The sequence below is a fragment of the Aspergillus campestris genome (assembly GCF_002847485.1).
Source record: "Aspergillus campestris IBT 28561 chromosome Unknown P168scaffold_7, whole genome shotgun sequence".
Taxonomy (NCBI): domain Eukaryota; kingdom Fungi; phylum Ascomycota; class Eurotiomycetes; order Eurotiales; family Aspergillaceae; genus Aspergillus; species Aspergillus campestris.
This window is the reverse complement of record NW_020194342.1, coordinates 131,076-154,289: the sequence shown is the minus strand read 5'-3', so window position 1 is coordinate 154,289 and position 23,214 is coordinate 131,076. Positions and strand designations below refer to the sequence as shown.

General features: G+C 61.1%; 7 protein-coding genes across 7 annotated transcripts; 5 read left to right on the top strand and 2 right to left on the bottom strand.

The window, feature by feature from the left end:
* Positions 1 to 734: 734 nt before the first annotated feature.
* On the bottom strand, positions 735 to 4,675 carry P168DRAFT_318956 (inositol polyphosphate kinase KCS1; the record flags this gene model as incomplete). Its single annotated transcript, XM_024840240.1, has 5 exons — positions 735 to 1,648; positions 1,722 to 2,698; positions 2,774 to 3,169; positions 3,232 to 3,980; positions 4,007 to 4,675. The coding sequence occupies 5 exons, from the start codon at positions 4,673 to 4,675 to the stop codon at positions 735 to 737; spliced, it is 3,705 nt and encodes a 1,234-aa protein (XP_024692087.1).
* A 1,740-nt stretch (positions 4,676 to 6,415) lies between these two features.
* On the top strand, positions 6,416 to 8,172 carry P168DRAFT_318955 (Zn(II)2Cys6 transcription factor; the record flags this gene model as incomplete). Its single annotated transcript, XM_024840239.1, has 5 exons — positions 6,416 to 6,857; positions 6,919 to 7,232; positions 7,292 to 7,425; positions 7,486 to 7,927; positions 7,957 to 8,172. 5 exons carry the CDS (start codon positions 6,416 to 6,418, stop codon positions 8,170 to 8,172), a joined length of 1,548 nt encoding a protein of 515 aa, XP_024692086.1.
* Positions 8,173 to 9,113: 941 nt separating this feature from the next.
* On the top strand, positions 9,114 to 10,606 carry P168DRAFT_327555 (DUF614 domain protein). The gene is made up of 2 exons (XM_024841249.1): positions 9,114 to 10,108; positions 10,174 to 10,606. The coding sequence occupies exons 1-2, from the start codon at positions 9,334 to 9,336 to the stop codon at positions 10,404 to 10,406; spliced, it is 1,008 nt and encodes a 335-aa protein (XP_024692085.1). The 5' UTR covers positions 9,114 to 9,333; the 3' UTR covers positions 10,407 to 10,606.
* A 260-nt stretch (positions 10,607 to 10,866) lies between these two features.
* P168DRAFT_269781 (pH signal transduction protein PalH) lies at positions 10,867 to 13,991 on the top strand. Its single transcript, XM_024835160.1, has 2 exons — positions 10,867 to 11,273; positions 11,401 to 13,991. Exons 1-2 carry the CDS (start codon positions 11,165 to 11,167, stop codon positions 13,605 to 13,607), a joined length of 2,316 nt encoding a protein of 771 aa, XP_024692084.1. The 5' UTR covers positions 10,867 to 11,164; the 3' UTR covers positions 13,608 to 13,991.
* A 2-nt stretch (positions 13,992 to 13,993) lies between these two features.
* On the top strand, positions 13,994 to 16,802 carry P168DRAFT_290659 (uncharacterized protein). The gene is made up of 5 exons (XM_024837265.1): positions 13,994 to 14,494; positions 14,575 to 14,778; positions 14,818 to 15,610; positions 16,073 to 16,136; positions 16,253 to 16,802. The coding sequence occupies exons 1-5, from the start codon at positions 14,453 to 14,455 to the stop codon at positions 16,554 to 16,556; spliced, it is 1,407 nt and encodes a 468-aa protein (XP_024692083.1). The 5' UTR covers positions 13,994 to 14,452; the 3' UTR covers positions 16,557 to 16,802.
* A 603-nt stretch (positions 16,803 to 17,405) lies between these two features.
* On the top strand, positions 17,406 to 18,764 carry P168DRAFT_237044 (flavohemo protein; the record flags this gene model as incomplete). The annotated part of the gene is made up of 1 exon (XM_024833548.1): positions 17,406 to 18,764. The coding sequence occupies one exon, from the start codon at positions 17,406 to 17,408 to the stop codon at positions 18,762 to 18,764; it is 1,359 nt and encodes a 452-aa protein (XP_024692082.1).
* A 344-nt stretch (positions 18,765 to 19,108) lies between these two features.
* Positions 19,109 to 22,917, bottom strand: P168DRAFT_290658 (uncharacterized protein). Its single transcript, XM_024837264.1, has 3 exons — positions 21,671 to 22,917; positions 20,269 to 21,610; positions 19,109 to 20,205 (listed from the first exon to the last, which is right to left on the bottom strand). Exons 1-3 carry the CDS (start codon positions 22,600 to 22,602, stop codon positions 19,360 to 19,362), a joined length of 3,120 nt encoding a protein of 1,039 aa, XP_024692081.1. The 5' UTR covers positions 22,603 to 22,917; the 3' UTR covers positions 19,109 to 19,359.
* Between the last annotated feature and the right edge of the window lie 297 nt (positions 22,918 to 23,214).

Below are 23,214 nucleotides of genomic sequence, written 5' to 3'. Positions count from 1 at the left end.
TTCACCGCCTTCACCGGCACGTGACTTACGCTAGAAAAGAGCCAGATGATGTCGATCGATTATGAATATGATTAAGAGATCTGGTCTAATGTCTGGCCACCTTTTATGTACATGTCATAACCGGGAATGCCATCGCCTGTAAACCGGAAAAGAACAAGAAAAAAAGAGACAAAAGCCCAGGGACATCGAGCGATCAATCCCCGGCAGGTATAGGAATAAGACAGGTCCGAGAAGAGGAAAAATCCCCACAGGTAACAGAAATCAAAAGCACCCAAGCTCGTACACGCCATGAAAAATGGAAGGACACCCGCATGAAAAGCAAAATCGAAGAAGAATGAGCAGAAGACCCCCTGGATGATGCTCCAGGCATAAGGGAAGAAGGCCTTCTTGCTGGGGTCAGATGCCGTAAATCGTCAATATCGTACCTATGGCCACCGTGGGACCCATCCACTGATCCCCCGGGTGCGCTTCCCCAGTCATTAGGAGGTCGTTGGCATCACGTGGAAGTCGAAACGGAAAAGGAGAAGAACAAGGAGAACCACCCAGCCGTTGCCATGCAAATTGTGACGCCGTGAAGCCCGCAAATGGTCGACGTTGAAAGCCATGGGATCAAGAGATTCAAACAAAACAGACACCAAGCAGATGCGCGAGAAGAAGAAACAACAGAATAGGAAAAAAAAAAAACAAAAAAAACAAAAAAAAAAGGGAAAGAAAGACAAAGCCCGTAACGGACGCTACATACTAACTTCACCCGGATCGCTCTCCACGACCCCTTCATCCCAGTAGCGGTCCGACGACACCTCGTGCCCGGCCATCTGCACCCGAAAGCCGATGGCTTCGCCCTCGCCGCGTTCGATGTAGTCGTCCTCGGTGATCTCCTTCAGGATGCGTTGGAAGTACATGCGCAGCGACCGCAGCCCCCGGAGGTAGCCGCGGTCGATGTCGTCGGGATGGTGCGGAGGACAACGCGCCGTGGGGGGCACGCCGTCCTCACCGGTCACGCAGTTCGCAAAGTCCACGATCTTCAGGTGGACGTTCGGGTTGTTGTGTCCGTCGTTCGGCGCGCGTCCGGACCGCGGGTCGTCCGCAGCGGGGGCCTGCTCGCCGTCGTAGAGGATCAGCAGACTGCTCGCGTAGAGGCGATAGCGCTTCAGCCGTCGGATGATGTTCTCGAGCCGGGCCAGCTGATCGAGGATGATGGGGATCTTCTTCGCCACGCTCGAGTAGCTGACGCCGTCGTACAGGAACCGGGTCAACGCATCCTGGAACTCGCGGCCGGACTTGAGATCGCGGCCAAAGTACTTGTCCTCGAAGGTGTACTCCTGCTTGCGGACGTTCCAGGTCTGCATGCCGCAGAGCCGGACCCCCAGCTGCTGCGAGGTGGTCGACTGGCACTTGCGGCGCTGAGACTTCTTCTTCTTCTCATCGGCGTCGATCCCGTACTGCCGCGTGCCCATCTTCAGGTCCAGCACGCAGGGCCGGTTCATGCCCGCCGTCAGATCCTCCAGCAGCAGGAAGAACTGCACGCGTTCGTCCTTCCGGGTCTGAGCCTCTTTGGGGTTGGACGGCAGCGCGAACCGGCCGCCGCCGCCGGTGCCTGTCGGGTCGGTGCGCACGAGGTCGAAGGGCGTGTGCGCGGTCTCCTCGGCTCCGCCGTTCGGCGCACGGGTCGGAGATGGGGACGGTCGCCGGCCGTCGGCAGGCGGGGGGGCGGCAGCGACGGGGGCGGCGGCGGGGCATGGACGCATCGCCCTCCATCGCGAAGATCTCGTCCTCCTGGTCGCCACCGTACCCGTCGTCGTCGACGAACACCAGGTCTCCGCCGGGGTGCTCCGCGTCGAGACTGCCGAGCCGCTGCAGGCCGCTGCCGGAATGACGGCGTCGCACCGGACGGGTGCGCGACAGCGAATTCGACCGGGGCGGCGCCGCCTCCTCCGTTCGGATCTTCTCTAGGCGGGAGGACGTGGCGGCGTCCAACGCCGTGGAGGCGGACGACGACAACCCCTGGGAATCACCCGCCGTCGTCGCGATGTCGATGGCCGTGGACCGCGGGGGGTCGGGGGGCGCCGGGGCGCTGCGACGGCTGCTGGCCGTTTGGTCCTCGGACTGATTGGCGCGGCGACGGCCCCCGTCGGAGGTGGTGCGCGGGAGGTTGAGATGGCCGCGCGGGTGCCGACGGTGGTGGTGGATGGCCGGGGGGCTGAAGACTTCCCGGAGGACCTGCTCCTGCAGCTTCCGGTTAACGGTCGTGGCGCCCCAGATGGGTCGCGACAGCGGCTTGCGGGGGGAAGTGGTGGGAACCGGGTCCTCCTCTCCGGCGGCACGGCCGCTCGTCAGCGGGGACGGATCGGGCGGCGCCCCGGGGCCCTGGGCGGATCGCGGCCGACTCGGGCGCACGCCGTCGGCGGTGCGGGGGCGCTGGGGGCGGGAGAAGAGATCAGCGGGAATGATGTGGCGGTTGTTCTCCAGGATGACCTTGGGGATGATACCCGTAACCTGGCTCTGACTGAAGATGCGCGGTTTCTCGACGACCTCGGACAGGGGGGCGCCGCTCACGGAGGCGGGCTCGGCGAGGGGAGGCTCCCGGGCGCGGCTGACGAGTCGATCGGCAGCGTTTGGCGGCTGCTCTTGACTCTCGGAGGCCGCCTTGGGTCGCTTGGGGGTTTTCGAAAAGGTCACATTCAAGACGCCGATGTATCTTGCCAAATCTCCCGTTAGCACTCCGGTGGGTCTGTTAGGAGAAGAGGGTGTGGGGAGGGGAGTGAAGGTCTACCGTGGGAGGAACATCAGCATGTCCGGGTGACGGCGTTCGATCCGCTCGTAAAACTCGTTTTCGCGGTTGTTGAGCTGCTTGCACACGGCGCGGCGGGAGAAGCGAAAGACGGTGGTGTGGCCGCCGACCTGATGGCGGTAGGGCTTCAACTCGACGGCGCCGACGAGTTGGCCGTGCTGCTTGCGGCGGTGCCGCCACGTGCGGGCGCCCTGGGTCGGGGTCGCGGTCGGGGTCACGTCGACGTCGTCGGTCGGCGGCACGTCGACGTCGTCGGTCACGCTCGACTCCTCGTCCAGAACGGAGATCTCGCTGCCATCCACCGAGCTGTTCTCCGACCCGCAGGTCGACTCGTCGTCGGGGAGGAGGGCGCCGAGAGACGGCGCGGGGGGCGGTCGTCTACGGACGGGGCCTGCAGACCCTGCAGGTCGCCGTGTAAGATTCTACGATCGGTCCGCGACCGCAGGGAGATGTCGACGTGGCTGGGCTCGGGCCCCTCGGGCGGACTCTGTCGCGTGGGCACTAGCAGGTGATTCCGCGGGGCTGGCGAGACGGCCAGCGGCGGGGCTCCGTCCGGCAGCTCGTCCGTGGCGCCCGAGCGCCGCCGGGGGTCCACCGCCTCCGACACCGCGACGGACTCGTGGGGGAAGTAGACGGCCGAGGCGATCTGCTCGTCCTCCTCGTCCTCGACGGGACCGCCCGACGACCCCCGCCGCGACCCGCGGTCCGCGGTCTCGTCCCCGGGGGTCCCCTTGTTGAGATAGTCGCCGCCCCGTTCGGCGTACTGGGTGGGGATGCTCTCGGAGAACGAGGAGCCCCGCGCGCCGCCCGGGGTCAGGTGAAAGTTGCGGATCTCCTCGAGCAGGCTGCGCGGCAGGGCGGTCGGCGGGCGGATGGACAGGTCGTCGCTCCGCGCGTGCCGCAGGTCGGTGTCGGGGGGCGTCGGCGCCATGACCGGGGGGTCGTGCCAGGAGAGGCGCGGCACGCTCTGGGTGGTTCGCCGACCCGTGGCCTCGGGCGGGGCGGGAGGTTCCCCGGACGGCTCCCGGTCCGCCTGGGCGTCCCCGGCCGCCGGAAGCTCGTCGGCACGCCCCCGGTCCTCCCGCCGCTTCCGATCCGGCGAGGTGGTATTTTCCTTGAAGAGGCCCAGGTAGTGACTCGATTTGCGGCTGCGGACGTGCGACGCCAGCTCGGCGTTGGCCAGGTTGGCCTCGATGGAATGCTCGACGCGCCCACGGCGACTCCGGCTGGCGTTCCGCTCCCCGGGGCCCCGGACGGGCGCTCCGCTCGCGAAGGCCGGTCGGGAAGGACGACATCATCGCTGAGGGAGGCCGAGAGCAGGCTGCGACTGGCGCGGGCGTCCACCGAGGCCTGCCCCGTCGCCGGCGAGGGGGACGCCGGGGTCCCGCCGCCCCAGATCGCCTCGGAATCGAAGGGCGACGCGTGAGGCGGACGCCGCGAGGACGACGACCACGACGGGGGGGCCGGGGGCCGTGACAGGGCGGCGGCGGCGGTGGCGGCGGCGGTGGTGGTGCTGGGGTTGCCGGTCGCGCCGGAGCTGTCGGTATCGGAGGGGAGGTAGTGGGTGGCGAAAATGCTGTCTCGCTCGGACAGTTGGGGGCTATGGGCGCGCTCGGGGCGGGCGAGTCGCTCCAGCGGCAAGGTGGTGGCCCGCTTCAGTGGGAACTGGGCGACGGGTTGGGCCCATTGGGACGAGGTGGGGGATTCGGCGCGCGAGGGGGAGGCGGCATTGTAGACACCGTCCTCATCCTGGACGAGGGGGGGGCGCGGCTGCTTGCCTGGAGACGGGTTGGACGGGTGGACGCCGTCATGGGGATTCGCGGTCGCCGGGGTCACCAGGGGTTCCGACCAAGTATGCTCAGATGCAGACGGAGGCTTTGACATGGGGAGGACATTGGTCGGCGTGCGGCACGGGGGGAGGGAGAAGGATGAACACACGCAGGAAATCGACGGGACTCGAGGCAGACGTGTCTTGTCTTCCGTTGGGGACGACGAGTGACGATTGGGGAGAGAAAGGGTGGTGTGTGGCTGGGGGGGGTGTGTAGGGGGAAGGGGGAGTTGTGTTGCGGATCTGGCGTCACCAGGGCGGTTAGTTTCCCCCGGACAAGAGCAAATGACGAATGACGACAGGGAGGCAGTCCCGATCCGACGAGCAGGAGGGATCTTACAGGCTCTGAAGGGAATTAAGCGATTCCCAGATGGGAGGAAATGATAGGCGTGGCGTTGTGGCGTTGCAAGGGGATTGGATGGATGATTGATGGCTGTTGCATGGACTGTGGGAGAGAATTAAACCGAGAATAGGAGACAGGGGGGGATGAAAGAAGAGGCAGTGATGAGACGAGAAAGGACAAGGGTGGAGCGAGGAAGGAGTGGATGGAAAGGGGATGGAAAGGATGAGGTGGAAGTAAGAGAAGTGGAAGTAAGAGAAAGCGAAGCGGATGGAGGAGAGAGAAGAAGAAGAGAAAAAGAAGGAGGAAAAGTTCGAGCGGGAGAAATGACGACGGATCGCCCGTCACCGCCTTGGTGGGTACCCGGCCGGTACTGGGGAGGTACGGGATCGGAGGTGTTGTTGTCCACGGTCTGGAGGTACCGATCAGGTACTCTTGAAGTACTCTCTCTCTCTCTCTCTCTTTCTCTCTCTCTTTCTCTCTCTCTTTCTCTCTCTATATTCTCTCTCTCTATATAGAGAGATATATCAAGAACACAAGGGAGGAAGTCCACAATCTTATAGACATTTATCCCTCAGTTTGCTACCCAAAAGAAACAATTCCAACCGAATCGACTCGTCCCAGACTGCTCCGACTTCCTTGCGAATGACCTGGGTCTGCATATCTGGCCGGACAGGTCGGAATGCAGACCTTCCCCTTCCTTCAGTCCGGATCCAATCCCCGTTCTGAGATGAATCGCGAGGGGTTTCCGTCGCATCGAACTGGTTCAAGATTGATCTCGACGATGATGGATAGGTATGATCGTACAGTCCCGAGGTCCAACTTCCAAGACCGTACTCCACCCGACTGGGTCCCATCCTGGAACTAAACGGCGCCACCACCAATCATCCCACAACGTGGTTGAACGGGAGGGACGGGATGATATCCGGTTGATCACCGCCCGTGCTGTGAACTATCTGAATATGAAGTAGAAGTGGAGGGGGAAGGGGGAAGGGATAAGGGAGACAAGCCGTGTCTCCAGGTCTTATGGATTATATGGATTATATGGATTATATGGATACATACCATGTCGATCAGGAGTCCCGAAAGAAGATCATTCCAATGATCTTCAGGCAATCAGGATCAACTGCCATCTCTAAATATATCTCTATCTCTATCTCTACATCTATATATATATCTATATCCAAGTTGACTATCTTTCCTCATTAGGAGAAAACCGTGGCCAAGACCCGGGGTGGCCTGAGGCTCGCCAATGACACTCCCCCATCTGGTCCCCGCAGGATCCATCCATGATTGAACTCCGCCACGCCGTCAAGATCGTCCATTCGTCAGTTTGTCGGTTCGTCTGTTCGTCAGTTTATCAGTTCGTCAGTATCATCAGGCCCAAACGGTCTGGGGGACGGGCATATATTGAAGATTGTCGCCCTGTCTCTCGCAATTTAGATATCTGGACACCATGCCGTCCATGGTTGGCACGGCTAGTATGAAATCCCAAATATCAACCTCCTCCTCCACATCCACCTCGGGAGTACGACCACCCGGCCGTCGACAATGCTGGGAATGTCTCCGGCGTCGACTCGTCTGTGACTTTGGAACCCCAACCTGCAACAAGTGTCGTGCATCGGGGGTGACCTGTCCCGGGTATGGAGAGAAGAAGCCCCTCAAGTGGATCCCCCCGGGGAGGGTCACCTCGCGCACGCGACAACGACGTCGTCCACCGGCCAGCGAGCCCGAAGAGAGGGGTCAGACTACCTCGCCCAATCATGCCGCCCTCGTCGCAGAGGATCCGGATCCGCCACCCGGTTCCTGCAGCCCGGAACGGGCCGTCGTCAAATTGACCATCCCGCGCCTGCAGTTGGGAACCGAGGCCAGCGCGGTCGTCCAGGCCGCGTCGTACTGTAAGCCGGAGGAACAGGACGAAAGAGACGAGTCCTTCCCCTCGCACTAACCGGACGTTAGATAATGCCTGCATCTATCCCAGCTTTGCGGCCTTCCATCAGTTAGCCCCCAACCCGTACATCACGCGCTTCTCCCACGCCGTCATCCCGCATCTCCCCCCGGCCATGTGCCACCTGTTGGTCTGTCTCGCCTTGGGCCATCGCATCCAGAGTCTCATGCTCAACACCAACTACGGCGCCCTGGTCGAGGTGCGATCCCGGCTGTACCACCACCGAGGGATGGCTATCCAGCTCCTGGCCGACGCTATCGGCAACGCCATCACCCGGACGAGCGACTTGACCATCGCCAGTGTCCTGATGCTCTTGTTTACCGATGTGAGATTCGTCTTCTTCTATATTGTGGTCATGCTTTGTTAACGCCTTCATTTATCCAGGCACGGCAGTCCCTCTCGTCCAACTGGCGCCATCATTGTGTCGGCGCGAACGAGTTGATCATGCTCCGCGGCGGCCTACCCGAATTGTATCGCTCCTCGCCGGCCTTGAAGCAATCGTTGTTGTACTTCGTCATGTAGGCGCTCCAGTTCCCCCATTTGCCAACCACCTTCCCTAATGATGGTGAATTGGGCAGCATCAGCGTCATCGGCAACACCACCACCCCCCCAGCTGACCAGATCGCCGCCTCCTCTCACGTCCACCTCATCGATTTCGTCGCCGAGATCTACGGCGATGGCCTCTTCCCCGTCCTGCCCTGCCCCCCATCCCTCTTTCGCAACATCATCGAGATCAACCACCTGCGATCCCTCGCCACGGACCCCGCCTGCGTCCGCGTGCCGCTCCAATCCGCCGCCCAGGCCCTCCTCGACCGCATCAGCGTCTTCTCCCCTCACCAGTGGTCCACGGCCAACGCAGCCGCAACCTGCCACGATGAGTGGCTCCTCCTCGGCCGCATCTATCACTCCGCCGTCTCCCTCTTCGGCATCGCCGCCCTGCAGAGCGCCGGCCTGCTTCCCGCCGCGCCCCCCTCGAGGCCACGCGCGCCGCCCACGCCCGCGTGCTCTTCCTCCTCCTCCGTCGCGCCATGCGCTCCCACCCCATCCAGAAGGGCATGGTGTGGCCGCTCATCGTCGCCGGCGTCGAAGCCGCCAACGCCGGTCCCGCCGATCGTGCCTTTGTGGACGAGCAATTAACCGAGATGAGTCGCGATCTCGGTACCCCCGTGCCGCTGCAGGCGAAACCGCTGTTTCAGCGATTCTGGGGATCAGGGAATGTGGAATGGGACGATTGTTTCGACCGGTCGCATGTGTTTGTTGTTTGACTGGATTTATGGATATGGCGATATTAATTGTGGGACTTGAGCTTGAGTAGCGAGTATATACCATGGCATTTTTTCCTGTGATTTTTTTGTTTTAGTTTCTTATTTTTAGTTTCCTATGGTTTTACGATCCGCCTGGCAATCAGCATGCATTCAGTATGCAATGAGATGTCCGGGGTCGGGATATGGACCGCTGCATATATTGACCATCCATACATAGATGGCGCGATAGAAATCGAACCAGACATCCTATATACCATAGTCAGTATGTAGTCCCATCGCCTCCGTCACTCACTCGAGTCGAGTCATTCCTCTACAAATCACAGAGTACACGATCGACAAAATACCACCAGAGGCGCCGCCACCATCGAACTAACCCACTGCCCTAGTCGTTCGTGCCCATCACATCCCGACGGACATCCCCATCACAGACAGCCCGGCGGCATTGCGGCGCAGTTCATCCCGACCGACAGGAGATTCGCGTCCTGTTATTGGCACAGACCAGTGTGACAAGGGAGACTCCGGTGATGTGATGAGAACCTGCAGATGGGTCGGCCCCAACGGGATCTTCCGAGCCTGGCTGCCATCTTTCGTCCCTGACTGGTCTTTACCGTGCACTAGGTGGTTTAGTTCTTTCTGCCTCTCTGTGTAGTGTCTCTCTCCGCCCCCACAGGAGCACTGCTGAGTGAGACTCTCTCGCGATGGATTCCTTGGATCGGTTAGGTCGCTTGGCTGGTTGAGTCCGTGGTATCTGGTTGAAGGAGTTAGGTCGTCTCTCCTCCCCGGTTACAACTTGACTTATTCTTCATGCGGACTCTCCTATCCATCTCCTTTTACCTCCCTAAGAAACAGACTGACTTCTCCACATCGATGCTCTCCCCCGGTAGCTCTCTGATTCGGTGGAGGGCTGGTTAGTGCGTCATCGGTTATCGCTCCGGAGAGTCTGCGTGAGCGCTTGGGATAATTCTATTTACCATCGCGACTGGATTCTGTCACTGTTGTCTCGTCGATTTTTCTTTTCTTTTCTTTTCTCCTTTTTTCCTTTGCCGTTGTCCTTATTCTTTATTCTATTTTTTTTTTTTTTTTGCTTTCTGTTTCTTGTTGTGTCTCCGGTCGTACCTGGGGTTATATCTAGGAACATCACTGCCCACCAATTGAGCCATCATGAGTAGGGGCCTGCATTTGGATACCAACTTCGGGGCCAACCCGAACAACCCGAGGTATTCCTTTTTGGAGACCCCACTGGAAATGCATGCGCCCGGCCAGCAGAGCTTGCGCGCAGAAGAACGGCCGCCCCAGTCTCTGCCACCGCAGCAGACAGAGCGTCCGACCGTGATCGAAGAGACTCCGCAACCAGCAGTGGACGAAAAAGCGCACTCACACCATGGCCCCGAGCTTAGGAGTCCCGATATCCAACAGCACCCGGCGAACTACGCCCCCTTCGCCGACGAGGTGCCGCTGTCGCGACAACCCCAACAGGCGGCCCCCGACTATCCGTATGGGAACCCCCCATCGTCTCCCGGTCCGCTGCCGATCAAAACGGGCCTCGAGATCCCCGACCATGCACCGAGACTCCAGATTGCACCCGTCGTGCCGGATGCGAATCCCCTGCAGTCGCCCCAGCTGGCATATTTCCCTCCTCCGACCGCCACTGAGGTCCCGCGCACTCCTGCGCCGGGCAACATGTTGGCATACCATCAACCCGGGCAAGCTATCCACCCGAATCAGGAGATCCACGGCGGTACTTGGAGCCACAGCCTGTGTGACTGTTCCAATATCTGGACGTGTTGCATCGGACTGTTCTGCCCCTGTATCCTGTACGGGAAAACGCAGTACCGCCTGTCGAGGAAATCCCGCAAGGAAGATCCGACGAACATGCTGGGTTACGAGACCTGCAATGGATCCTGCACGGGTATGGCCTTGCTGTGTGGCTGTCAATGTGAGTAGACGAGCCTTCCCAACCCAACTCCCTGGCGAGTAGTACGCTGACCGCAATTCACCTAGGGCTCATGGCGACCATCCAACACACACGGACGCGCAAAGCGTACGGGATCCAGGGTGATATCCTGTCGGACTGTGTGCGAGCCACCTGCTGCACCTGCTGCACTCTCATTCAAGACGAGTCCGAGATCCGGAAACGAGAAGAAGACCGTGCCAAGGCAGCCCAGGCCACGGGAGCCGCGTTGGTATCCCCGTATTCTGCTCCTCTTCCGATGACGTACGGGCCCGCTCCGTGAGGGGAGCTATTGGTCTGGAGACGACTGGTTTCCGTGATGCGATGAACGTTGCATGCTTGTTTCTTTCTTTTATTTTTCTCGTCATCTCCCTTTTATATACCCCTTTTGATGGCATTTTCTCTTCAATACTTGGATATAGTCTCCTGTTTCATTTATGCAATCTTGTCCGGGCATATCCGCCTGCTCAGTTTTAGTCACCGTGAAGCTGTTGTTGACTTCAATGCAATGTCTGCCATTCACTGGCGTTGGCTCTGTCTAATTAGACACGTTCTGACTGCTCTGTACCTAATCACCCAAGTGTGAATATAAATAAGAAAAATCGTCGTTGTATACGTAGATGTAGAAGTATACAAGTCTGGATAGAAAAGGTAGGCGGTGAGATATGGTGGCGGATCACCGGCGCCTCAGGCCCCAGTCGCCCCCTCTGATCGCAGCACGGAGTAAATCGCCATCTCCACCACAACTCTCAGCTCGACACAATATCTCCCGTGAACGACTACTTGACTCTCCCTATAGCTTCGGTGATTGGGTCGCTTTCTTGCTTCTTCATACTCCCGAATCGACTGTGATTGGTACGGTGGAGCCCTTGATTTGGTCTATCAACCGACTGTCGGACATTGCCTCACAACACTCGGGGCAGCAAAAAGGGCGCAAACCGCACGCCAACCGGCGATTCACGACATGTATTCCCTACAGATGGTCTTATAGGGAATCCCGTTTGCTGCTTCGACTCGGTGCCAATCGAGGGTGGTCCGAATATGGGGGATGACGGTCGTCTGGCTCCCCGCCAGATCTGGGCGAACCCGACGACAACCAGTACGAAATCGTACGAACCGGGTTGTACTCCTTTCTTATTACCTAGTGATGGTATGTCAAATCTCGGATCTGTCGCTCAGTCGTGGAGGGCGCGGTTGTCCGGAGAAGATCGGGCGGCCTTCTGTCCCCGTGCGAGACGACTGGACGACCCCCATGCGCTGTGCTAACGCGTTGCCAGGCCTCCTCTATTTCAACAACACATACGCAATAACCCTCACCGCGAATGGTGTCTACGAACCGATCTGTACCAATGGACCGCCGCCACCGAGTCATGCGAACCCGAATCTTGATACCCGTGATCCCTTTTATTCCTCCGTGACCCCCCAGCTGTACGCCATCGGCTGTGCCACCGTTGTCAGCTATCTACTCGTCATTATCCTCCTGATCACCCCACGCACATTCTACGTTGGCGGCCCCGGGGGTGGCGCCAACTTCCTGGGTCGTCATGGCATGATTAGTGGTTCCTACAGCGGCAATTCCTCCGTCGTGGGTGTCGGGGGGCGCCCATGGTTGCAGAAGCTTGCAGCCATCCTGGTTGCCATATCTCTCACAATCGCAACAGCTGACTCGTTCCGGGTAGCTGAACGGCAGTATATCCATGGGTTCTCTGATGCCGAGGCGCTCTCCGCGGAGGTGATCGATGGCATGGAGATCCGTGTGGTTCGGGTCATATCCAGCACGTTTCTCTGGCTTGCGCAGGTTCAGACCCTGATCCGATTATTTCCCCGACACAAAGAGAAGATCATGATCAAATGGGCGGGGTTTGCGCTGATTGTCTTGGACACGGTGTTCAGCTGCTTGGATAAGTTCCATGCCCAGTCAAACACGACGCGTCCACGGCTCTACGAAGATGCGATCCCCGCCCTCAGTTATCTCTTTGAACTCGCGCTCAATCTTCTCTATGCTGCGTGGGTTATTTTCTACTCATTGTCAAAACACCGATTTGCCTTCTTCCACCCGAAAATGCGCAACATCTGTCTGGTGGCGCTCTTGTCCCTTTGCGCTGTGCTGATCCCTGTCGTGTTCTTCGTCCTGGATATCGCGAAGCCTGAATGCGCCGGCTGGGGGACGTACATCCGCTGGGTTGGATCTGCGGCGGCGAGCGTCGTCGTTTGGGAATGGGTGGAGCGCATCGAGGCCCTAGAGCGCGATGAACGCAAGGATGGCATCCTCGGGCGGGAGATCTTCGACGGCGACGAAATGTTGGAGGTGACACCGTCCGAGGAGGTGGACTGGCCTCGCCAGGCGTCGAATGCCCCCAATCGAGGTGGGGGAACCGGCGCCTCGTCCGGCTGGGGAGGGATGATGGGCCTGACACATCGACCGTTGCGGAACCGGGTCGTCTTTCCCGGCATCGTCCGCCCCGATCTGGAGAGCAACGCGGTGGGCTCCCGGCGTCGGCGACCGGCGCGTCCCACACCCCCGCCCGCCGTGGTGACCCCCGTCAGCCGCGCCGACACGACCAGCGCGGCGAGCACCGTGTACAATGTCCACTACCACCCGGTTTCCAGCCCTACGCCCCCCGCCGCCATGCCTCACATGGACGAGGCGGAGGAGGAAGAGCATGACCTGGACGCAACGGCGAGGGACAAAGAGTTGTCGACCACCGGGGACGGGGGACCGGGCGACGACCTGGCCCATCACGGCCTCTCTGCGCAGGACACTCGCGAACACTCTCCGCAGATCATCCACACCGACCCCCGGTGGCGGACCTTCTTCAATGCGTTCCGCCGGCGACGTGCGTCCCTGCCCCGGGAAGTCGCGTCGGCCCAGGCATACGAGGAGCCCCGTCGGGGATCAGAGGAATACGACCCGTTCATGGAGCATCAAGACGAGCCCCCGCGGTCGCGGATGGAGCACCTCATGCCCTTCCCCTGGAGGGCCCCGCCTGGGTCGGGCCGGCCAGGGTCCGACACCCCCTTACCGGTCACCGTCATCCCCGCCCGACGACGCGGCCCGCACGCCTGGTCGCACGACTGGTCTAACAACCCCAACCTCCTGGGGGCGCCCCCCAGTTCACGGGCGCGCTCCGGCCGTCCCGACCTACCGGTGCGGGTGATCCAGCCGCAGACCCAGGCGGCCGCTCCCTGGGATCCTCCCAGCGCCGGGGAATTCGGCCATGGGGACACCCAGTTACGGTATGACCCCGATGCGGCGGCTCTGGTCGGCCTGGACGACCACTCCTCGGACCGGGGGTCGGGGTCGGCGCAGCATGGAGAGGCGCCGGAGGATCGCGCGAGCACCAGCGGGCCCTCGCGACCGTCGGCCTCCACTGGACCCTCCCCTGCCGGTTTCGACTCCGCGTCCAGCCCGATGGACCAGCATATGGACGGCCGGCCCTCGCGATCGGACGATCCGCCCGACGACGCATCCCACCGGGGCTAGAGTTCCTTTATCATTTCGCACGGCAGTCCCTGGCCGACGTTTTCACCGCATTGGAGGTGTCGAGGGGGTGCCATTGCATTTATTGTCCTTGTTCGATTCGATTCCATGCTCTCTGATATCCTGGTCTTTTCTTCCTCTGGATTTAGCACGGTGTCTGGAGGTATATTTTTTTCTTTCTACATTCTCCCTTCTTGTTCTGGTTACTCCACTGGGTCTGTGCCTTTCTGTCCTTCCCTTTGGGCATTGGGCATTGGGTGGACTGGTTTTGGGTATGGTATTGGGTGTATTTTATTGAAAGGGGCGTGCCGGGGACATGAATACGGTCCGAATTGATCTCTATGTCTTGTCTGTATATATATCAAATCTATCTGTCTATATAATGATAATATTCCATGCCTTTTGCATACTGTTTCTCTTGATTGTGGGCCTAACCGCTGTATTTTGTGCTGCATAACTCCACTCCGCTCGGGCATCTGCTGCTCCGACCGCCAATCAGATCCCCCCGTTTTATGCTATGATTTTCTCTTTGTCTCCAACATTCTCAGGCTCCATCTCACTCCAGTCATCCTCATCGCAATGACCTCCTCCGCTCCCCGGTCGTTGACTTGACTCGTTTCTACTTCTTTCACTGCTAATATCGGCCGATCCGCTTCTTCCTGCGACAGTCGATCGATCCCATCGATCGATCGATACCCCATTGCCCCGCCACGCTCATCCTCCCCCAGACGTAGCGCCTCAGTCCATGCCGCGACATCCTCACCTGGGGGCGTCGCGTCATGGCGGCCGTCAATCGGAACATGTTTGATACCGCTGTCACAGTCGATCGGCCGCGCGGAGGCTCGTTGATGGCCTTACCGTTGAACCTGATCGCGACGATCATCTCCCACGTACGTTGGTGCCTCCGGTCCCCCGGAAGGTCGGATCCCACAGCAGACGGAAGGCTGACTCGGGCGTTGGGAACGACCAGGTGGATGACCAAGGCGACTTGGCTCGTCTCTGCCGAACGTGTCGCGTTCTGAACTACATGGCCCTCCCCGAACTCTACAGGCACATGATCCTCACCTCCTACGACCGCATCCGATACCGCGACGAGCAGCCCGAGGGTATGGGCAGCGCGAGTCCCTTCACGATGGGACTGAATGCCGTGATCACGCGACCGTTCGCCACGCTGGTGCGGTCGCTGACGCTGCGGGGCGACTGGCGTGAACAGGAGCTCGAGGAACACGCGCGCGTCGGTCGGGTGCCGGACGCCTCGATGCTGTTGAACATCGCGGTGCGGGCGGCGGTGGATCGGATGAAGGACCTCGAGAGCTTCAGCTGGGAGCTGAGCACCAAGATGCTGGAGACGGTCTACCAGGGTCTGGCGCAGCGGCCGCGTCTCCAGTCGCTGACGCTGCGCTTCCCGTCCAGCCGGCACCCGCGACCGACGATCGTCATCCCGGCCATGCCGCACCTGCGGCACCTGAAGGTGACCGACATCGACCCGCTCTGCTACCCGGACGATATCTCGACGCTGCTGTTCCACTGCCGCAAGCTGCGCGAGCTCAAGATGCACTGGTCGCCGCGGATGCGGAACGCGCAGGAGCCCAGTGTCAAGCTGCACGACTACTTCCGCAAGTGCATCACGGCGCGGCGGCCGCTGGCGTTGAAGAAGCTCGGGCTGCAGAACCTGTACGCGCTGCACAGCGAGGAGTTCAACCTCGCCTTCGACTCCTCCGTCTGCGAGGACGTGACGATCCTGAGCAACACCGGGTCCGAAAGCCCCTACTTCATGAACACCTTTGTCGACAGCACCTGGCCCACCGCGCCCCCCAACACCCGGTTCCGCATCAAGAGTGTGCGGCAAGATAATACGTCGCGACGCCACGTCGAATTCCTCCGCTCCTTCACGGGGCTGGAGCGGCTGTACTTCGTCAGCGCGACGGGCGCCCAGGATCCCGACCACGTCAACAACCCCCGACGCCCGGCGCGCCTGACAGAGGAGGGGCTGGCCCAGACGGATGGTGCCACCGCGGCCCGCCCCCGCCTCCTCCCCTGAGCCCCGCGAATTCACCCGGCCTGCAGGCCAGCATCCGCGACAGCTACCTCAACGTCATCGGCACGAGCCACGGCACCAGCCTCCGGCATCTCCTCCTCCCCGCGCACTGGCCTCTGTCCGCGGGCGTGGTCGCCCGCCTCATGCACACCAGCCCGCAGCTCGAGCAGCTAGGATTCGCCAGCGACAAGTCGGGCATCGAATCCCTCGGGTTGCTCATCCCTTTTCTCCGCAAGTTGGAGGTGCTCCGCCTCCTCGTGCCGACGGGGCCCGGGACCCCGAGCCCGACCTCGCGGGGGGTGCCCGGGCGCGGGACCGGGTACTGCTCGGACCCGGGGTCGGCACGCACGCTGGCCGAAGTGGTGGAGGCTGACGACCAGATCCTGATGGACCTACTGAGCGAGTCGCTGGGGGACCCGCAGACGTTCAGCCAGCTCAAGATCATCGGGCTCGGACGCAAGGGGTTCCAGCTGGGCGGGTACTACACGATCCCCGTCAGCGCGGTGGTCGACCGCCCGGTGGACTTTCAGTGCCAGTCGCAGTCGCAGTCGCAGTCACAGTCGCAGTCGCAGTCACAGACCCCCACGGGGACCGCGCCCCCAACCAGCAGCACCACGCCCGAGGACGGACGGGCGACGACGGATTCCCCGGACTCTCGTTGGGGTGCCCACCCCGGGGACTCCAAACTCTCCATTCCGCGTCTGCAGCCCCCGTCGTTGCTGGGCAAACGCCAGCGGGACGACGAGCACGCGTGGGTCGGGGACCCCGCGACGGACGCCGAGTCTCCCTTCATCTGCATGCCGCCCATTCTGCCCACCGCGGACGGGCGAGTATGGCGGCGGCAGGTGAAGCGGGTGGGATGGGAGACGCTACGGCGCTGGGAGATCTGGGGACTCGACACGCAAGAGCTGTGAGGTCGTCTCCCGATCTGTTCCTGAATTGCCCCCTTATTTCGAAAGAACCATATGATTTCCGTGTCCTGTACATATAGAGCCGTCGAATACATCAGATACCCGTTGGACACACCATCCCGACCAATATCAATGGTGGCCTGAGGCAGACATCGGGCCGATCCGGTGCAGTCACGGGCTAACCGCATCCGGTTAGCGCTCTATCGGGGTTTGCTCGGCAGGAAAACCGGATGTGGGAATAACTTCATCTTTTGACCTCCTGGTCGACGGGCTGTGATATGAGAGACTCAGATGTATGATGCCCTCCTTCACGATAGATCCCCGCTAATCCTGGCAGGCAATGCTTCAGTATAACGTAACTCAATGAGTCAGTCGCGCCCCCTGTCGTCACCCGTGGAACAGACCAGTCGACGCTCCGGCAAATGGCATGACACTTAGCCACCGACGGTCCGGGTGGATCTCACCGACCCGTCTCATTCGTCCTAGCCCAGGAACCCTCCAGTTCGCCTCTATCAAATTCTTCCCCGCGGAGATCCTTGGTCCTCTGCCGAACCCCCGGTCTCCTGGATTGGGCTTCGGGGGGACCAGGCTTGGGATTGGGGACCAGGGTCCAACCACGTGGATGGAAAATTCAAGATGAAGCCTAGTGGTGGGTGCTCGGGAATTTCCCGGCGAGGTTGACCGTGTTGTTTTCTTGCTTTTCTTGTGTTTTCTTTCGTATTACATATTTTTTTCTTTTTTCCTTTTCTATATAAACCTGGTCAGCTCCATCTTCTCGCCACTCTCTTCCTGGTTTACCTTATCAAACACTATTCGCGATCCATTCAATACCAACGGATCAAACACACCACCATGAACCGCTCCGTAACTATCGCTGCCCAGGTGGTCATCACCTCTGCCCTGGGTTACTACCTCTACAAGGCCATCAGCGCGCGACGCCAGCTCAATGCCAAACCGGCCGAGTCGGCCGTGACTGCGCCGCTGACCCCGGAGCAGATCGCGCTCATCAAGGCCACCGTCCCCGTGCTCGAGCAACACGGCGTCACCATCACCACCGTCTTCTACCGCAACATGCTCGCCGCCCACCCCGAGCTCAAGTCCGTCTTCAACGCCGCCAACCAGGCCAACGGCCACCAGCAGCGCGCCCTGGCCGGCGCCCTGCTGGCCTACGCCTCCCACATCGACAACCTGGCCGTCCTCGGCCCCGCCGTCGAGCTCATCTGCAACAAGCACGCCTCCCTCTACATCCAGCCCCGCGACTACGAGATCGTCGGCAAGTACCTCCTCGAGGCCATGGGCGAGGTCCTCGGCGACGCCCTGACCGACGACCTCCGCAACGCCTGGGCCACCGCCTACTGGGCCCTCGCCAACCTCATGATCGACCGCGAGGCCGCCCTCTACCGCGCCAGCCACGGCTGGACCGACTGGCGCGACTTCGTCGTCGCCCGCAAGGAGCCCGAATCCGACGAGATCACCTCCTTCTACCTCCGCCCCGCCGACAACCAGCCCCTCCCGCCCTTCAGCCCGGGCCAGTACATCTCCGTCCGCGTCGACGTCCCCGAGCTGAGCACCCTCCAGCCCCGCCAGTACTCCCTCAGCGACCAGCCCCAGCCAGACTACTACCGCATCAGCGTCAAGCGCGAGTCCGGCCGCCAGCCCCAGAACCCAGGCTACGTGTCGAACGTGCTCCACGACCGCATCCAGGCCGGCGATACCGTGCAGGTCTCGCACCCCTTCGGCGACTTCTTCCTCTCCGCTCAAGATCCCACCCTCACTACCTCCAAGCCCACGACCCCAGTGGTCCTCCTCTCCGCAGGCGTCGGCCTCACCCCGCTCATGTCCATGCTCAACACAACCATCAGCAGCTCCCGCCCCATCCACTTCATCCACGGCTCGCGCTCGAGCTCCGCCCGCGCCTTCCACGCCCACCTGCAGGCCCAGGCCGCCGCCTCCCCCCACCTCAAGGTCACCCTGTTCACAAGCCAGCCCGCCGCGTCGGACAAGCAAGGCGCAGACTACCACTTTGCTGGCCGCGTTGACCTCGACAAGCTCGACCCCAAGGAGGACCTGTTCCTGGACGACCCCCGCACCGAGTACTACATTTGCGGACCTGAAGGCTTCATGACGGATGTGGCGGCTGCGCTGGCGAAGAAACAGGTTGGGGCGGAGAGGATTAAGATGGAGTTGTTTGGGACGGGGGGTGTCAATTGATTTCTCCCCCTTCTGCTCTGATTGATTGATTGCTTGGATTGGTTTGCGTGCATTGCGGCGTGGATCGCTGTGTATATTACTTGGTTGATGCTGTAGATTAGAAATACCCCTCTCTTTCAATACATAATAATCATATTGATCATATATCAAGTCATGCCTAGACTATTAATTGTGGATATGAGCATACAGATATCCTGATCCAACGGATTATGAAGTAGACCATCTCTACTCTACGAATAATGTCCTGTACGTACCCAAGTGTTTAGTTAAACTGTTGATAGGAGATAATCTACTGTATCACACTGGGATATCAGTAATAGATCAAGCATAAATGACACTATGCTATCTTATAGACATCCCCCGATTATACAGTCCACACATCTGCAAATACAACGAAACATGAAACAAAGTAAGAAAGATATAAGAGTAAACCTCCGCGCTCGCAAGTCAATCGTGGCGTTGCATTCGCCGTAGAATATCATGTCGTATCACATCACACACATCACATAAAATCAAACCAACAATCGATCATCTCTTCCGTCAATAAGACGTCAGCAGTAAAAAAGAAGCAAAAGATGGAGAAGAAGAGAAGACATCACGGAACAAACGGTGACATCCCCGACTCCCCACCCTCTCCAGACGGGTTATTATTCCCATCATACTGCTCATTGAGCAGCACCTCCAACATATCCAGTTCGCCGACCATCGGCCCTGTGCCGCCGAGACCCTGGTCCACGACAGCCGTCGAGCTGTTGAAGAACTGGTCTAGCGGCAGCGCGAACCAATCCGGGAGGACGGCCGCGTGGTCGTTGAGCGACTGCGACGGCGGCAGCCCGTCGAGGTCGCTGCCCGCGGGGGGCGTCGCGTGCGGATCGTAGTAGTTGTAGTAGACTGAGGGCGGGGGCGGCATGAAGGAGACGTTGATGTTGGATGAGTTGATTGGCTGTGCGGGGATGCTTGCGAGGGGATCGTGGGCTGAGATGGGCGTTGACCCCGTCTGTGATGGCGGTTGCGGAGGCTGTTGCTGTTGCTGCTGCTGCTGCTGTTGCTGTTGCTGCGGTGGTTGATGAGCGGGCGGTGGGGGTGGCGGCGGCGCGGTGCCGTCACTGTAGTTGAGGTTCTGCGAGCTGGGCGCCGGCGTCCACGGGGCCATCGATGCACCCTCCCGTCGGCTGGCGGGACCGTCGCGCGGCCGCGGCGAATGCGGGCGCGAGACCGGCGCGGAGTTGCGGTCGGGCGCCTCGCCGTCTCCGCCGCGGTCCAGCGGGGCGAATCGGAGGAATCGCGTGCGGATGCTGGTGGTGAGCAGCTCCAGGAGGCGCGAGATCGCGTGGCTGAGATGGACGTCGTCTACCACGTGGGTCCGGAGGGCTTCGATGACCCGATCCTGCAGGTCCAACGAGACCCGCACGTCATCCTCCTTGGCGCCTAGGGTGAAGGTCTGCAGTCGTCAGTATCAATGGTCTATCAGAAGGAGGGGAGGGAGAGGGGTAGGTGGATATACCTTTAGGATAAAAATCATCCCAGACAGGATACGAAAACAGGTCCGGACCGGGGCATGTTTTAGGTGATCCCCCGGCACCAGAACCTCGAGAACGGTGGTGAGGATGCGGCGGGAGGCGTCGACCACCTCCTGGATGTAGGGCTCGTTGACGCGATACAGCTCCATCAGGACATGGAATCCCCCGCTGCCGGACGAGGCGGGCTTGGCCTGGGCGGCCTCGTTGGACATGGTGGTCCAGCGATCGACAACGGCCTGGAGAGCGAGCGAGTTGACGTACAGCCGGGTGTACTCGTACTCGATCATGAGGATGCTCCGCATGGCCGGAGCCAGGTGGATGGAGTCCAGGTCGCGCCGCCACTCGCGGAGGAAGGGCTGGAAGCGGTCGATCTGGTCGCGGTAGCGGCCGCTGCGGATGAGCTCCGAGGTCTGTTCGTTGGAGGCGAAGAGCAGCTGGTTGCTCTGGTACATGATCTTGGAGATGCCGATCCAGCAGTCGTGCATGCGGTCGACGACGGCCTGGTCGCCGTCGGCGCCCGGCTCGGCCGTCGGCTGGATGTCGTTGGTCCACTGGGGGAGCGGCAGCATGGAGGGGATGCCCAGACGGCCGCTGCTCTGGGTGATGTAGACGAGTATGAGACGGCGCAGGCGGCGCTTGCGGGTCTGCTCGGCGGGCGACTCGGTGGCGACGCGGACCTCGCTCCGCTGGTCGAAGACGCCCAGCTCGAAGGCGAGGGCCTGCGCCGTGCTCAGTAGCATCCAGGACATGCGGTCGGACCGCCAGGCGGGCTCCAGCCACTTCTGGAAGGCCAGCCGGCCCTCGGCGGCGGTGATCGGGGCGCGGTGGGGGGCGTGGTCAAGGTCGACCTCGGGGTGGTGGGGGTCTCGGTCGGCGCGGCCCAGGTGGGCGTGGGCATCCAAGTCCAGCAGCGCGTTCTCGTCGTCGCCGGGCGGGAAGTGGAGATTCCGCGGATGCCAGTCGGTCAGGATCAGCAGTGCCTCGATGGTACCCAGCGACCGCAAGTTCCCCTTAGCGGGGCTCCGGGTCGCCGGGGCGGCCAGGTCAAAGGACCGCGGTTTGCTGATGCCGACGCCGCCGCCGCCAAACTTCTCCTGGCCCCAGAAGAGACGCTCGATCATGCCCCGGAGGTAGGACCAGAGCCGGTCGTGGATGTAGAAGGCGCGGGTGTAAGCGCCGTCGCCCTTGGGCTTCATGTGGCGCGAGGCCGTGGTCAGGATGGTCACGGCCAGCACCGGCTCGTCGGTCAGAAGCGCACGGTGCGTGGACGGGGGGGCAAAGTCCGCGATGACGATGGGACTCAGGGGAGCCAGATGCTCGTAGTAGCTGCCGTGATATTAGTGGAAAGACGCCACGAGACAGGGAAAGGACAGGGAAAGGACCGACTGTGCTACATAGGCCATGCATTCCTCCACGGAGAGCCAGCCAGCGCGGACGAATCGCAACCGCGACCACGCTTTGACAGCGTCCTGGAAGCCCGGGTCGCGCGGGGGCGCCGACGACGTACTGGGCGGCGCGCGGTCGTCGGCGGTTCCCGGCGCAGCCATCGACTCCGGCCCGCCCGCCTGGTAATACTGACCGACCTGCATGGCTCCCGAGCGGGGCGGCCGCGAGAACGAACCCCCGGCACTGTGCGGCGTGCCCGCCTGGGTCATGGGGGACATGGGCGAGTTGAAGGACGAGACGGACTGGCGGGCGGCGTAGCGATTCTCGCGGCTCTGGCGATTGAGATCCTCCGTCCGACCGGCCGCTTCAGACAGCAAGTGAAGCGCATCATGACTGTTACTGATCGCGGGCGACAGCAGCTCGACGGCGGTGCGGTTCATCATGGGCTGGCCGCCCTCGAGTCCATACCCGGATCCCGCCCCGGGACCCGACCCCGACCCCGACCCCGACCCCACACCCGCGCCCGGAACTGGACCAGGATACATGAGTCGAGACCCGCGGGACTCGGAGAACGACCTCGTCGATGGGGCCGGAGGCGCCTTAACCGGGTAGGTGAGTGGTGGTTGGGACGCGGGGGGGACGGGGGGACTGTCGGGCCACGTCGGTCGGGTCGTCGTCTCGATCGCGGCGTCGGGGGCCGGTGTGGGAGGAGGAGGATAGGACGACGCGTGACTGGGGGACGCATCGGCAACGACCTCCCCGACCATCATCCGTTTATCACGTTGCAGGGCATCCTCGCGGGACTCCTCGACCTCGGAGGCCTTGCGTTTCCGTCTCGTGGCGGAGAACTCGCATCGCTTACTCTCGCGGCGGCAGCGGACGCAGGGCGGGGGACGGGGGTTATCGACGCCTAGAATCCGTCCGTTAGCCATCTAGCCAGTCATTGTCGACGATCGAACATACTCCCCAGATCGCACTTCACCTTGCGTTGCCGACAGGGATCGCAGGCCTGGTAGCCGCGACGGTGCTGGGAGGACTGGGACAGCGACGGTCGGGGCGAAGGCGATCGGCCCTGGGAGTAGACGGTCGATTCCCGCTGGCCCTGACTGGCGGGCATGACTCCGACAGGCGACAGAAAAGGAAGGTAAATAAAAACAGAGCCAATGGGGTGGAATAGGATGGGGAGATGGAGCGGAGAGGGTAATGGAGGATAGGAGTGGAGTGGAGGAGAAGGAGCGGGGAGGAAAACGGCCGACGCAAAGCGAGCTCGATTTATCTGGATTTATTTCCAACTTATCTATACCGGCACCCATATTATAGTTCCTGTAATATTGTATATACATCCATATATTTATTGATAATGAGAATCATCTTGACTTCCAGTAGATTACAGAATGACGACAGAATCCCCCTTGCGCGCTCCTCGCCACAATCCATTGGCACAAATCCCCATCCCCATGACCCCATCCTGGTCATTCCCCGCGCACAGCAGTCTCACCGGGCATGCAGGACCAAGGGGGGCGTGATCCACTGTGCTCCGGGGG